At 43.5% G+C, this 14,885-nt stretch overlaps 1 protein-coding gene across 1 annotated transcript in view; it reads left to right on the plus strand.

The window, feature by feature from the left end:
• Positions 1 to 14,885, plus strand: part of LOC310775957 (WD repeat-containing protein 17-like) — a gene marked incomplete at both ends in the record, with an annotated part of 77,665 nt that overhangs the window by 47,538 nt on the left and 15,242 nt on the right. The window contains 6 exons of the mRNA XM_083636079.1: positions 1,343 to 1,434; positions 3,333 to 3,415; positions 5,055 to 5,141; positions 9,420 to 9,584; positions 10,937 to 11,052; positions 11,437 to 11,523. Coding sequence (XP_083492205.1) covers positions 1,343 to 1,434; positions 3,333 to 3,415; positions 5,055 to 5,141; positions 9,420 to 9,584; positions 10,937 to 11,052; positions 11,437 to 11,523 — 630 coding nt within the window. The remainder of the gene's footprint in view (positions 1 to 1,342; positions 1,435 to 3,332; positions 3,416 to 5,054; positions 5,142 to 9,419; positions 9,585 to 10,936; positions 11,053 to 11,436; positions 11,524 to 14,885) is intronic.

The raw sequence follows: 14,885 nt of genomic DNA on the forward strand, positions 1-14,885 counted from the left end.
GCATACGGGCCACCAACATCTCCATGACAGCCAGGTCCACAGCTGAATATGCCAATTGTTCAAAAGGCAGAGTATGGGGAGCCTTCCATCTATGAGCTACTTTTTTTTGCGGCAGTAAGGGGCTGTTCACGCCATACGCCGAAGCAACGCTCAACCTACGCTGAACCCACAAGTTTCATTTAGGCATCCTTGTTAACAGGCGAAGCCGTTCACACAAGCCGCATGCGTCATGCTCAAGGCATGCTCAAGCCTTGCTGATGCCTTGCTCACGTGATCGTTCAGGATTCAGGTCATTTTTCAAGCGTGACGCGTGAAGCTTGAAGCTGCCATATATATATATATATTTTTTTATAGAGTAGCTCAAATTCAATGCAAGGCGACAGTAAACGCACAACCACACACATGGAGGCACTAACTGAAATGACTAGTCCATGGTCTTGTCTGATTATGGCTTGGATGTAACCATAATCAGTCTATTAGAAAAGACTTGGTTGGTTCATATCGTCGCTGTCGGGTGGAAGCCTTGTATCTCCAAAACCACAACTTTTCAGGAAATGAAAAAAAACCTGTGTTCTTAAAATAACTGAAGACCACGTCATCAAAGTTGGCACGATGTCTTCATTATGATCCCTTACTCGCTGGATGTGTCATTACATTATTAATATCTTACCTGAATAAGCTCAAATGGTGTTACAGGATTATCATTCCGACTTCGAGGCACTTTCTCCGGAGCGAGCAGCCTTGCGTAGCTGCAACCTTTCTGGAGCACACAGCCGTGCGCAGATACCTCCAGCAGCCAGCTCAAGCCTGCTCCCATGCCGACTGAGAGGCACCGTCTCGGGGGAACACAACCTCTCACTAACACTAACATTAGTCTCGTCAGAAACCACTTTGATCTGCATAGTTTAAATGAGTTTGCAGCCTAGGGATAATTTGAAAACATTGTATTGATCTATTTACATTAGACGAAGCCAGAAATAAACAAAATGAAGTCAGAAACAAATGGCGCCGTTGAGTTCTGGTTTAACATCTCTGCTTTCCGGGTATTTTCCTCCTGCCTGGGGGTCTTGAGATGGAGGCAGGGGCGGAGGTTTGAGGGACAGTTTGAGGGTGAGTTACGAGACTTAGTTACAAGATCATTTTAATGCTTTTCCACTGGCATTGATTTATGACAAAAACATAAAAACGTGAAAAAATTGATGTATGGGTCTCCGCCCGAGAGCGATGAAATTGTTAATCTCTGTGTACTCTGTGTGTTTTGAAGGAGGGGCTAATCTCTCTGTGTACTCTGTGTGTTTTCAAGGAGGGGCTAATCTCTCTGTGTACTCTGTGTGTTTTCAAGGAGACCTGAACTGCATTGCAGGGGCTACATCTCGTAATGGCGGCTTCATCTGGGACGTCAAGAAAGGAAAGATGATCACTCGCTTTAATGAGGTTACTTTAACTGTTTCACTACCTGACTCTTAGTTAGGGGAGAGGGGCTGTTTCACTACCTGAATCTTAGTAAGGGAAGAGGGGCTGTTTCACTACCTGACTCTTAGTAAGGGAAGAGGGGCTGTTTCACTACCTGAATCTTAGTAAGGGAAGAGGGGCTGTTTCACTACCTGACTCTTAGTAAGGGAAGAGGGGCTGTTTCACTACCTGACTCTTAGTAAGGGGAGAGGGGCTGTTTCACTACCTGACTCTTAGTAAGGGGAGAGGGGCTGTTTCACTACCTGAATCTTAGTAAGGGAAGAGGGGCTGTTTCACTACCTGACTCTTAGTAAGGGAAGAGGGGCTGTTTCACTACCTGACTCTTAGTAAGGGAAGAGGGGCTGTTTCACTACCTGACTCTTAGTAAGGGAAGAGGGGCTGTTTCACTACCTGAATCTTAGTAAGGGAAGAGGGGCTGTTTCACTACCTGACTCTTAGTAAGGGAAGAGGGGCTGTTTCACTACCTGACTCTTAGTAAGGGAAGAGGGGCTGTTTCACTACCTGAATCTTAGTAAGGGAAGAGGGGCTGTTTCACTACCTGACTCTTAGTAAGGGAAGAGGGGCTGTTTCACTACCTGAATCTTAGTAAGGGAAGAGGGGCTGTTTCACTACCTGACTCTTAGTAAGGGAAGAGGGGCTGTTTCACTACCTGACTCTTAGTAAGGGGAGAGGGGCTGTTTCACTACCTGACTCTTAGTAAGGGGAGAGGGGCTGTTTCACTACCTGAATCTTAGTAAGGGAAGAGGGGCTGTTTCACTACCTGACTCTTAGTAAGGGAAGAGGGGCTGTTTCACTACCTGACTCTTAGTAAGGGAAGAGGGGCTGTTTCACTACCTGACTCTTAGTAAGGGAAGAGGGGCTGTTTCACTACCTGACTCTTAGTAAGGGAAGAGGGGCTGTTTCACTACCTGACTCTTAGTAAGGGGAGAGGGGCTGTTTCACTACCTGAATCTTAGTAAGGGAAGAGGGGCTGTTTCACTACCTGACTCTTAGTAAGGGAAGAGGGGCTGTTTCACTACCTGACTCTTAGTAAGGGAAGAGGGGCTGTTTCACTACCTGACTCTTAGTAAGGGAAGAGGGGCTGTTTCACTACCTGAATCTTAGTAAGGGAAGAGGGGCTGTTTCACTACCTGACTCTTAAGCCTGGATTATGCTTGACGCTTTGGCCGGCCACGGAATCCGACGAGGAAACGTGTGGAGCTTGTATACTCTGTGTGGGTTTCTGCAGGCGGAATTGAGCGCGAGTCTTGAAAACTCCACTTTGTCCGCCCGTCCGCGTCCGCGTAGTTACAAATTTCGGCGTGCGCACGGCCGCTCGAAAACCGTCCGCACGGAGCCTTGCGGAGGGGCGTGTCTGCTGATTTGACGTCACTTTTCCGCGCGGACACTCGCGTTCCTCGCTGATGCGGAAAGCATAATGAGACCTTTAGTAAGGGAAGAGGGGCTGTTTCACTACCTGACTCTTAGTAAGGGAAGAGGGGCTGTTTCACTACCTGACTCTTAGTAAGGGAAGAGGGGCTGTTTCACTACCTGACCAAATAATTGTTGAATCTTTCATATTGATCAACAGCCTCATCGATACCTATCATACCTATCATCGGCTGCAGATACAGTACATTCTAATCTTTCCGTGTTGTGGGGCAGTAAAAAGCTTATGTATTTGACCTTTAATTTACCTTTTAGTGATGACAAGATGCTGTGATTATACATGTCTTTATTTCCATATGAGTTTAATATCATAATTATTAGCAACATTTGTTCCACAATAGCTGAAAAATATAAATACAAATAAGTGTAAAAACTTGTTTTTTCCTCCCTCACTCTCTCTCCCACCCTCTCCCCCCTCTCCCTCTCTCTAGCATGGTAAGAATGGTATATTCTGTATATCATGGAGCCATAAGGACTCTAAGAGGATTGCTACCTGTAGTGGAGATGGATTCTGGTCAGTGCGTCTTCCCCAACACACCTGTACCTCTTCCCAAACACACCTGTACCTCTTCCCCAACACACCTGCATATTGTGAACAATTGTTCCATTACGGGGGGGAAATAGTACATTTGTCTTTCAATCAGCGTGGGTTGCAGTCTGTGTGTTTGATATTGTTTTGACTACAGCATCACCAGTCTGTGTGTTTGATATTGTTTTTACAGTACTACAACATCACCAGTCTGTGTGCTTGATGTTTTGACTACAGCATCACCAGTCTGTGTTTTTGATATTGTTTGACTACAGCATCACCAGTCTGTGTTTTTGATATTGTTTGACTACAGCATCACCAGTGTGTGTGTTTGATATTGTTTTGACTACAGCATCACCAGTCTGTGTGTTTGATATTGTTTTAACTACAGCATCACCAGTATGTGTGTTTGACATTGTTTTAACTACAGCATCACCAGTCTGTGTGTTTGATATTGTTTTGACTACAGCATCACCAGTCTGTGTGTTTGATATTGTTTTGACTACAGCATCACCAGTGTGTGTGTTTGATATTGTTTTGACTACAGCATCACCAGTCTGTGTGTTTGATATTGTTTTGACTACAGCATCACCAGTCTGTGTGTTTGATATTGTTTTGACTACAGCATCACCAGTCTGTGTGTTTGATATTGTTTTGACTACAGCATCACCAGTCTGTGTGTTTGATATTGTTTTGACTACAGCATCACCAGTCTGTGTGTTTGATATTGTTTTGACTACAGCATCACCAGTGTGTGTGTTTGATATTGTTTTGACTACAGCATCATCAGTCTGTGTGTTTGATATTGTTTTGACTACAGCATCACCAGTGTGTGTGTTTGATATTGTTTTGACTACAGCATCATCAGTCTGTGTGTTTGATATTGTTTTGACTACAGCATCACCAGTCTGTGTGTTTGATATTGTTTTAACTACAGCATCATCAGTCTGTGTGTTTGATATTGTTTTGACTACAGCATCATCAGTCTGTGTGTTTGATATTGTTTTGACTACAGCATCACCAGTCTGTGTGTTTGATATTGTTTTAACTACAGCATCACCAGTCTGTGTGTTTGATATTGTTTTGACTACAGCATCATCAGTCTGTGTGTTTGATATTGTTTTGACTACAGCATCATCAGTCTGTGTGTTTGATGTTTTGACTACAGCATCACCAGTCTGTGTGTTTGATATTGTTTTGACTACAGCATCATCAGTCTGTGTGTTTGATATTGTTTTGACTACAGCATCACCAGTCTGTGTGTTTGATATTGTTTTGAATACAGCATCACCAGTCTGTGTGTTTGATATTGTTTTAACTACAGCATCACCAGTCTGTGTGTTTGATATTGTTTTGACTACAGCATCATCAGTCTGTGTGTTTGATATTGTTTTGACTACAGCATCATCAGTCTATGTGTTTGATGGTTTGACTACAGCATCATCAGTCTATGCGTTTGATGGTTTGACTACAGCATCACCAGTCTGTGTGTTTGATATTGTTTTGACTACAGCATCACCAGTCTGTGTGTTTGATATTGTTTTGACTACAGCATCATCAGTCTATGTGTTTGATGGTTTGACTACAGCATCACCAGTCTGTGTGTTTGATGTTTTGACTACAGCATCATCCGGACCATCGATGGGAAGATCCTCCACAAGTACAAACATCCTGCTGCTGTATTTGGCTGTGATTGGAGCCAGAACAACAAGTAAGACAAGGCTAATCAATTCAATTCAATTGGGCCAGATTTTAAAACTAGGATTATGTAGAAATATTTTTTTAAAGCTTTTGGTAATGACACACTTGACACAAATGCAAACGAATGCAGTACAAAAAATTGCAATGTTTATTGTTTCACTTTTGACAAATCAAATAATAATAATAATATAATTCCGGTAGCCGTGCGGACCTGATGGCCCTTTGAGTCTCGAGCTCTCCAACAGCGTCCCACTAATTACATACATTTCAATCATTTAAACACCAAGCACATTCGTCTGGCATCCTATTTATGAGCTGCAAGTTAACGATGACTCCGAAGGGTATGAAAACTCTGAAAGACGAAGATATTCAGTCAATCGCCGAAGTGGTGAGAACCTTGCTACGTGAGGAGCTAGATGCTACCATGCAGCAGTGTAATCGCAAGCAGGTATCCAGCAGGCTTGATACCATGCAATCAGAGCTAGCAACAGTGACCACAAGGATCCTTTCAGCTGAAGGGGAACTGGCTACGCTGAAAACCAGCACCAAGAAAGACTCCTCTTTCCTTTCTACCGTTCAAGAAAAGCTGGTGGGTTTTGAGTTTACGGGCTACCAGAGGACACGGAGAAGGACGCTCCAGTGCAATTTCTGGAGTCGATGATTCCAACTTGGTTTCCTGCCCTGAAGCAACTACACCCAGAGATTGAGCGAGCCCACAGGATTTACAGAGCTGGTGGCCCCCCGAAAGATGGAGAACGACCCCGAGCTTTCATATTTTGCTGTCTTCGTTTCGCCACATGGCAGCCATCCTCGGCGAGGAAACATCCCCCCTCTATCGGTAACCGGGTGCTTCGGTTTGCCGCTGACTTCAGTGACTATACCGGTAATCGCCGCAGATCTTTCTCACGAGCCATGGCATTTGCACGTGAAAAGGGGACTGATTATTTTCTTCTATATCCAGCTACCTTCAAAATCAGACTGGGACAGGACACCCACCTCTTCTCCTCACCAGCGGAGGCGGAGCACTTTTTGGAGTGGCGCTACTCAGCGAGACACATCGTAGCCCTGGAGGATACAACAGCGGATGGACCCACTCCACCGATAGATTACTGGCGGAGGCGGAGCGTTTTTGGAACATGGCTCTTCACCTAGACACGTCAATGCCCTGGAGGGGGTTGTGGTGGATGAACGTACGCGCCTCAGCCTCGCCAATGCCCAACCGTCCAACTAGCCTCTTAAACACCTAGCTTTGTTTAGCTGCTAGCCGGCCAGTTGCTGCTACAGTCCTTGTTGAGGCTTGGGCAGGCCTCCAGTTTTGTCCTGTCTCCCTGCTGCTGCTGCGGCAGGGAGGTGGGAGGAGCAGGGGACATGCTGGCTCCAGGCAGGTCTCACCCCCTTCAAGTAATTCTGAAGACTGAAAAAGACACTACTCTTGACAGTTTTGTTGAACTGGGAAGGATTTTAACAAAGGGTTCTCATTGGCCCATCACGTGTCTTTGGTGATGGTTCTGGCCAATAATAGTGTTTTGGAGTTGAAATGGGCTCAACCCACTCTCGAGTTTCAGTCCCAAGGGGCATTGCCCTCTATCGTTGCAACGGCCTAAAAACTGCACTTAGTGCCAGGCGCAGCGCAGATTAGTGGGTGTGGACCAGCGCACTCGATATTTTGATGTCGGCGCTACATGCGGCCTTAAGCATTATAACCACGCCTTTTAAGTGTAAAATTATGCACAATCTGCTCATTGGAGAAGTGCAGTAAACAAATCACAAGCTTCCCTTTTAAGCTCCAATTCCACGGAGCGATCCAGTCTGGTCAGAAAAGCCGACCAAAGCGCTCTGAGCTCCCCCCCCTCCCTTTCATCCCCGTCTGTCTCCATATATATTATTCCATATTATTATTAGGGATGGGGCCGATCCGATCCAATATCGGTATCGGGTGCCGATATTGGCACTAATTCACGGATCGGATTGGATTGAGAGAAAAAAATCCGATCCAATTTTATTTTATTTTTTCCCCCTTCTTTGCCTTATATATTTTCTTAATTTTGTCTGCTTTTTGCAAGGTATATATATATATTTTTTTTTAAATTGGCCAAATCTTTGCCTATACTGTATATTCAAGAAAAATATTGGTATCGGCATAATATCGGTATCGGCAGATATCCAAATTCAGGTATCGGAATCGGATCGGAAGTGAAAAAAGTGGATCGGTGCATCCCTAATTATTATGCTTCTCAAACCAATCTCACTGCAGTTTAAATACTGCAAGCATGTAAATACGCTACACTATAGCAAGATCAAAGTGAAAAGAATGTTCTAAACGCATTGGCTAGAAAAATATAGCCTATCCCTATGTGGCCTATGTCATGATGAGATTAGATTGGTGAAAGTTTGTCCAGATTAGAATGATATCATTTTCTCTCTACCTTTTCTTCTCCAGTGCTGCAGATGATGCACATAAATATAGCCTACATTATGTAAAGTAATTGCATAAATGTGTTTTTATTGTAAAAGTAAATGTGAAGTAAGCCAAGTCTTATGGAGCAGACATCACAGTAGGACATCACAGTAGAACCGTGTTACGGCTGTCACTCATTTAAACCACGTTAAATCTGCGAGGGATATATATACCCCCTGGATTACATATATGTTTCACATAGGGTTGTGTTTGGATTTCTGTTTTACATATATGTTTCACATAGGGTTGTGTTTGGATTTCTGTTTTATTTTGGCCAATATTGAAATGTTCGAGAATTGCATGTTGTGTGAACAGAAACATTATTTCTATCTACCACTTTAGGCAATTTAGGCTGATTTGGTTGATATTTCTTGTTGAAATGTATTAGCCTCAATGCATGCTGGGAGATTTCACATGTGGCTCAACAGCCTCTGAATGACAGGGGCTCAAAACTATGATATAACAACTTTTTTTCCATCTGTCTTTGTGCCTGTCTGACGCGCGAGAGAGAGGGGGAGAGAGAGAGAGAGGGGGGGAGAAAGTGTGAGATCGGCAGAGGAGAGCTGTGGGGAGAGAGTGTGAGATCGGCAGAGGAGAGCTGTGACAGGGGCTCATGCCTGTCTGACGCGTGAGGGAGAGGGAGAGAGAGAGAGAGAGGGGGAGAGAGTGTGAAATCAGCAGAGGAGAGCTGTGCGTAAATACGCACAGTAATATCCGTGGCGCACTGAATAAGGCCTGGTTTTGAAAAGCGCTAAGCGCTAAATTAACGCCAGGGGGGAAGATAAGATTAGGCCGGTATTTAAGGCCGAAACGCCCATTCTGGCCTATTCTGGCACTGCGCCACGCCTCTAAGGCGTAAAGCGCATTTCGGGGCCTAAAACCATGTTGCCGAGGCAGGCGCAAGGCGCGTTTTTTTGCGTTTAATGCCAGTTTTTGCGCCTAAGGCCAGTGGGAAGATAGGGCCCATTGTCTCTATTTTGTTTACCATCTGGCTCTGGGACAATGCTTGACCAAAGATAACCATTATGAACTTTTACAACAGACTACACTTGCTTTGAAGCTGGTCGAGGTGTCACCCCCTGCTGTCTTCAAGGAGTGACTGTTCTGTGGAGACAGTCATAAAATGATCAGGAATGTAGAGGTTTCAGGCTAGAGAGGAAAGCATGTTAAGTCATGGAATGTTCAGTTCACATATTGTCACTCATTATGTACAGCCCAATCGGTGTAGCACAACAGGCCAGGGCAAGCTCGTTTCAATACCTGAATAACTGGAACCGGAACTCAACTCGCCCGGCCATGCCCCATTATTAGGAGCGCTATTATCCCAATTTTCTTCCACAATGCTGACCAATTGTCATGAAAATTGAAAGTCTGTCTTGAGAGATTAGTATTAATTGAACACATTTGTTCCCAACAGAGCTCTCTGTAAGTGGCTGGAATCTCTTACATTGAAGTATTCCTTATATGTATGTTAGTATTCCTTTTGTTATGAGAGTTAATAATAATAATAATAATACATGGGACTTATATAATGCTTTTCAAGGACTCAAAGATGCTTTACACTATACACTAAACACAAGCATGGGGGGACTCGAGAAGGTGGCGGAGAAGAGATGGGTCTTGAGGCGGGATTGAAAGTCGAGTTCAGTTGTTGACTAATGTATATTTTAAGATTGAATCAACATATTGTTGAATGTGATAAATCAGACATGTACAGAATCTTTTTTCTCAAAAGGTTTGTCTATATTTTGGGGGACTGAGAGAGAAAGGAGAGAGGGTGACAATTTCACCCATCACATATCTCCTTATCTTTTTCTCTCTCTCTCCCAGGGATATGATAGCTACGGGCTGTGAGGATAAAAATGTCCGTGTCTACTACCTGGCCACCAGCTCAGAGCAGCCTCTCAAGGTGTTCACTGGTCACCTAGCTAAAGTATTCCACGTCCGCTGGTCTCCACTCCGAGAGGGAATACTGTGCTCTGGTTCAGACGATGGGTGAGTATAGTCACAAAGAGGTAGATATTAAAGGTATGTATATTTCCTTAGATTAAATGAAATTATAATTGGAAACTAGGTCGCTCAGTAGCAAATAATAATACTATGTGCAGATTAGAAAGTGTGCTGTACAAACTGATTTACTGTACAGTATAGCTTAATCCAGAGCACAGCAGTATGTGCATTAATGGGAACATTTGTGAGTGAAGAGAGAAACTTTCCCTGAACTTCTATATCTTGTTAACCAATGGGTGGGCGGGGGCGTCCGGGTAGTGTAGCGGTAGATTCCCTGCCTACCAACACGAGGGTCACAGGTTTGCGCCCCCATGTTACCTCCGGCTTGGTCGGGCATCCATATAGGCACGGTTGGGATTGGCTGTGTCTGCGGGTGGGAAGCCAGATTGAGGGTATGTGTCCTGGTCGCTGCACTAGCGCCCCCTCTGGTCGGTCGTGGCGCCTGATCAGGGTGGAAGGGAACTGGTTGGGAATAGCGGGATCCTGCCACGTGCTACGTCCTGCCAGTGAAGCTCCCGCTGTCAGGTGAAAAGAAGCGTCTGGCAACTGCGCATGTGTCAGAGGAAGCATGGTGCTAGTCTACGGCTCTCCCCAGATCGGCAGAGGGTGGAGCAGTGACCGGGGCAGCAGGGGGAATATAAATACATAAATAAAAAACAACGGGTGGGCTTCTGGTTTGTCATGTGACCACATCCTCTGTTCCTGTATGGCTCAAACTATGTGTTAGTAAAAAGTTTGCGTTTTCTCTGCTTGTTCAGCCATGGCGAAATCTCATTGTATCTCTTTGTTGATGTTGTCCTTTGTCATGATCTTATGTCTCCGTTTCTGTGCAGTACTGTTCATATATGGGACTATACCCAGGATGCATGTATTCATGTCTCTTATGTCTCTCCGGTTCTGTTCAGTACTGTTCGCATATGGGACTATACCCAGGATGCATGTATTAATGTTTCTTATGTCTCTCCGGTTCTGTTCAGTACTGTTCATATATGGTACTATACCCAGGATGCATGTATTAATGTTTCTTATGTCTCTCCGGTTCTGTTCAGTACTGTTCGTATATGGGACTATACCCAGGATGCATGTATTAATGTTTCTTATGTCTCTCCGGTTCTGTTCAGTACTGTTCATATATGGTACTATACCCAGGATGCATGTATTAATGTTTCTTATGTCTCTCCGGTTCTGTTCAGTACTGTTCGTATATGGGACTATACCCAGGATGCATGTATTAATGTTTCTTATGTCTCTCCAGTTCTGTTCAGTACTGTTCGTATATGGGACTATACCCAGGATGCATGTATTAATGTTTCTTATGTCTCTCCGGTTGTGTTCAGTACTGTTCGTATATGGGACTATACCCAGGATGCATGTATCAATGTTTTGAGTGGGCATACAGCTCCAGTCAGAGGCTTGTTGTGGAACACAGAGGTGCCTTACCTCCTCACCTCAGGTACATTTAAAGCATAAAACATCACATTTTCAACATGTTCCCCCTTCATGTTTTTTTTCCCTCGAGCTTACAACAAGCATGTGCCATTAAATGCCTACTACTGTAATTTGTAAAATCAATTTTTAAGGGCAGATTTTTTTTTTTATCTTGTGAAGACAAGTGCATTTTTTCCCCTATTGTAAATTATATTCATGAGACTGTTAGTTATATGGGATCCATTGTTGTAATGAAATGTATTATACTATGTTACATTGAATTGTAATATCTTATATGGTGTTGAATTTTAGGTTTGCACTATTAGTGTTGTAATGCATGGAACTGTATGATATTGATAGTGTATGATATATGACATACAGTATATTATGATATTGTATGCTTTTGTAGGTTCTTGGGATTATACGATCAGAGTGTGGGATACAAGGGATGGAACATGTCTAGACACAGTCTACGACCATGGAGCTGATGTCTATGGTAAGACTGTAACATATGTAGAACAATTCTCCTGTGACTGGCCTGTGTGTATTTAGTAACCCCAATTAACTTTCATTATGGGCTCATAAGTTGCTATAGTCATTCATGGTGCTTTCTCACTGGGAGCGATTGCTTTCATTCCCTGCCGAGTATGATTGCCCCCCTCCCCTCTCCTCTGCTAGTCAGCTTTCACATTATAAAATGTATTCCGCGCTTGCTTGCAGAGTACACTTGCGTCATCACCTAGGCCTGGAATGTATCCTCACCCGTGTGTTGTCTATGTGGTTCGGTACGTTTGGCGTTTACATTCGCAGGTTTTCCGTCCCCGGGCACGTCCAAGCGTTCGCAGACCACCTTTTCAAGTGGACCCTGTCACGGTTTGCTGTTCCGCACCCGGGTACGGAACACAACGTTCACACTCATGAAACGAACCGCACCTGGGGTCAATTTGGGGACAAGTGTGCTCAGAAACGTCCCGGGTCCCCAACACCTTTAGTCATACACATCTAAATTATTGATGTTTCCTAATGATGCTTTATAGCTGTTTTCCTGTTGTACTGAGGGCCTTGCACTGGTCACACACATTGTCTGATACATCAAGTCACTTAAGCCTCACACCCTGCAACATTTCTCTATAACATCTTGCACTACAACTTTGCCATTTTCTCACACAAAGAGAATGGAATGGCAAGTAAATTTACATGGCTAATTGTGTGAGTTAATTGGGTGGGACATGAGGCTTGTTTACATGTACAATTGCAAGTTGATTGGGGTTTCTAAAGTGTGTGATGGAATCTATGCACATTTTGTGCAATGTATATTAGGGCTGCTCGATTATGGCAAAAATCATAATCACGATTATTTTGATTGATATTGAGATCGCGATTATTTAACACGATTACTCATTGACATTGAGAACATCATGAATTTATTGAACATCTTTTTAACATTGGATGTCTTTGGATTTTAGATATAATTGAAAATAAATAAATAAGTGAAAATAAATAATGAAAGTGCAAAGATTTAGAAATAAAATAAAAACCAAAATAAATATACAGTGTAGGCCTACTATGTTGCAGTGAACTGCCACAACCAAATGCAACTATTAATCTACATTCAATATGTTGGTAAACATCTGAACTAGTAGTCCTTAAACCTCACACTAGCCAAAATAGTGTCCAGAAAATGACGTGTGATCTGTGATCAATCAGTGAAAACGGTATTTATTTACCGTTGTTTAATTAAGTAGAATGAAAACAGTCGGGACATTTGTTGCAGACAGCAAATTAGTGCTTTCATATTTCATCAAAACTAACCAAATGAGAACGCTATTGAGTAACATTCGTTTACATTACATTAAATTACTCATTTGGCAGATGCTTTTATCCAAAGCGACTTACAATAACATGTTTAGGTTCATAATAGTGCGGCTATTGTTAATGTTTATCTGTGAGCTCGTTAGCTGTTGAATATGCGGTCGCATTGTAAAGAGTGTCCTGAATCGATGACTGTGTTGTGGTGGCAGGAGTAACTAGATGGGGCTTTGTCTTTTTGTTCGTTTAGCGTTTATTGCTTGGTCATAGACAACTTTGTGAGTGGATTTCAAGTGATTAAACAAAGAGGGAGAGCGGTCGTCTTGCGGGGTGCAGCCGCGACCGCGCATATCTTACATACTGTGTTTGGTTTGTTCCAAGTCTGACTCGGCGAAAATAGTGTTTCCACAACGCATACGTTATTTTACCTCTCTTCTCGACCAGCGGCTCTCTTTCTGTGACTTCTGTCATCTTATTCTTGTGCTAACAAGGAAATAGGCGGGGAGGAGAAACGTGCCGTGGCTCTTCACCATGACAGGCATTCACAACTCGAGCTGAAACAAAACGGTGTGCTTTGGGCTTTGGGGGAGGGGCCGAGCAAAGGAAGGGGTGCGCTTGATTTACAACACAAGACAGAACGAGAGTGACAAGAGCCGCAAAATCGTTTCATGTCGATTATCTTGTTTTCATAATCGTGGAAAGCCCAAATCGTAATCATGATTAAAATTCGATTAATCGCCCAGCCCTAATGTATATGTATTTTGATAATAAAAAAATACTATATCACAATCGCACCATTGTGACGAAAAGAGAGCTGAGCCAGAAGGCAAAGCTCTCGATCTACCGGTCCATCTTTGTTCCTACCCTCAACTATGGTCATGAAGGATGGGTCATGATCGAAAGAACAAGATTGCGGATACAAGCACCAAAATGGGTGGCTGGCATCTCCTTTAGGAATAAGGTGAGAAGCTCATTCGATCGTGAGGGTCTCGGAGTAGAGCCGCTGCTCCTTTGCATAGAAATAAGCCAGTTGACGTGGTTCAGGCATCTGGTAAGGATGCCACCTGGTCGCCTCCCGAGGGAGGTGCTCCAAGCACGTTCAGCTGGGAGGAGATCACGGGGCAGACCGAGGGCTAGGTGGAGAGATTATGGGCCCTATCTTCGCAAAAGCGGTAATCTAGCGCTTGTGTGTGTTTAACACCGGGCGCAGCACAAATTGGAGGCGTGCCCAAGCACACTGCTATCCTCCCTGCCCCGCAAAATGCCTGTGCGCTCCCCGCTAAAGCAGAAAATGGGTGTGCTTATGGGAAGATTTATGCAGGCCACACTGATTGTTTTGACTGACTTACATCAATCAAACCAATCATATTGCCTCTCTCACTCCCTTTATACCGTTTGCGGGTGGGGAGAACCCAACACATATTCATCATAAAATTAAAAAAAATCACCTCATAATTTTCACATAAATCACCCAAATAGTTATTTTTCAATGTACACTTAACGGAATATCAAACAGGTGTTGTCTATTAATTTTAAGAATGGTATTTAACTGTTTCTGCAAATGAATTTGAATTAATTTGCGCAGTGCATGCTGTAATCTCCATGCATAATTTGGACATCTCAACACCATCGCATCATATACCAATAACACTTTATTAAATGAAATACTCTGGTTAATCTATTTTGTTAAACTTTTATCCTTCCAAAATCATTCATCAAAAATAGTTTGCCCTTAAACCTGCTGCTTGCTTCGCTCCCCTGGTCAGCGCAGCATCTTCCCCTATGCTTGCTCTCTCTCCCTCTTTCACTCACACACACATACACACCACACCACATAAGGGTGGAAGTGAGAATGCTGTCTGAAAAAAATTGATATTCAATTCTCAATTCTCGAATGAATTGTTGGACTGTTGCGGAGAACAGGCGATATACCGTAACAACATGAAAGCATGGAAAACATTATGGTAGTAACACACACACACACACACACACAAACACACACATTGTTCCCATTGTATTTGAGCCGCGCCGACATGAATTGCACACTTT

Source organism: Poromitra crassiceps, assembly GCF_964638095.1.
Source record: "Poromitra crassiceps genome assembly, chromosome: 4".
NCBI classification, from domain to species: Eukaryota; Metazoa; Chordata; class Actinopteri; order Beryciformes; family Melamphaidae; genus Poromitra; species Poromitra crassiceps.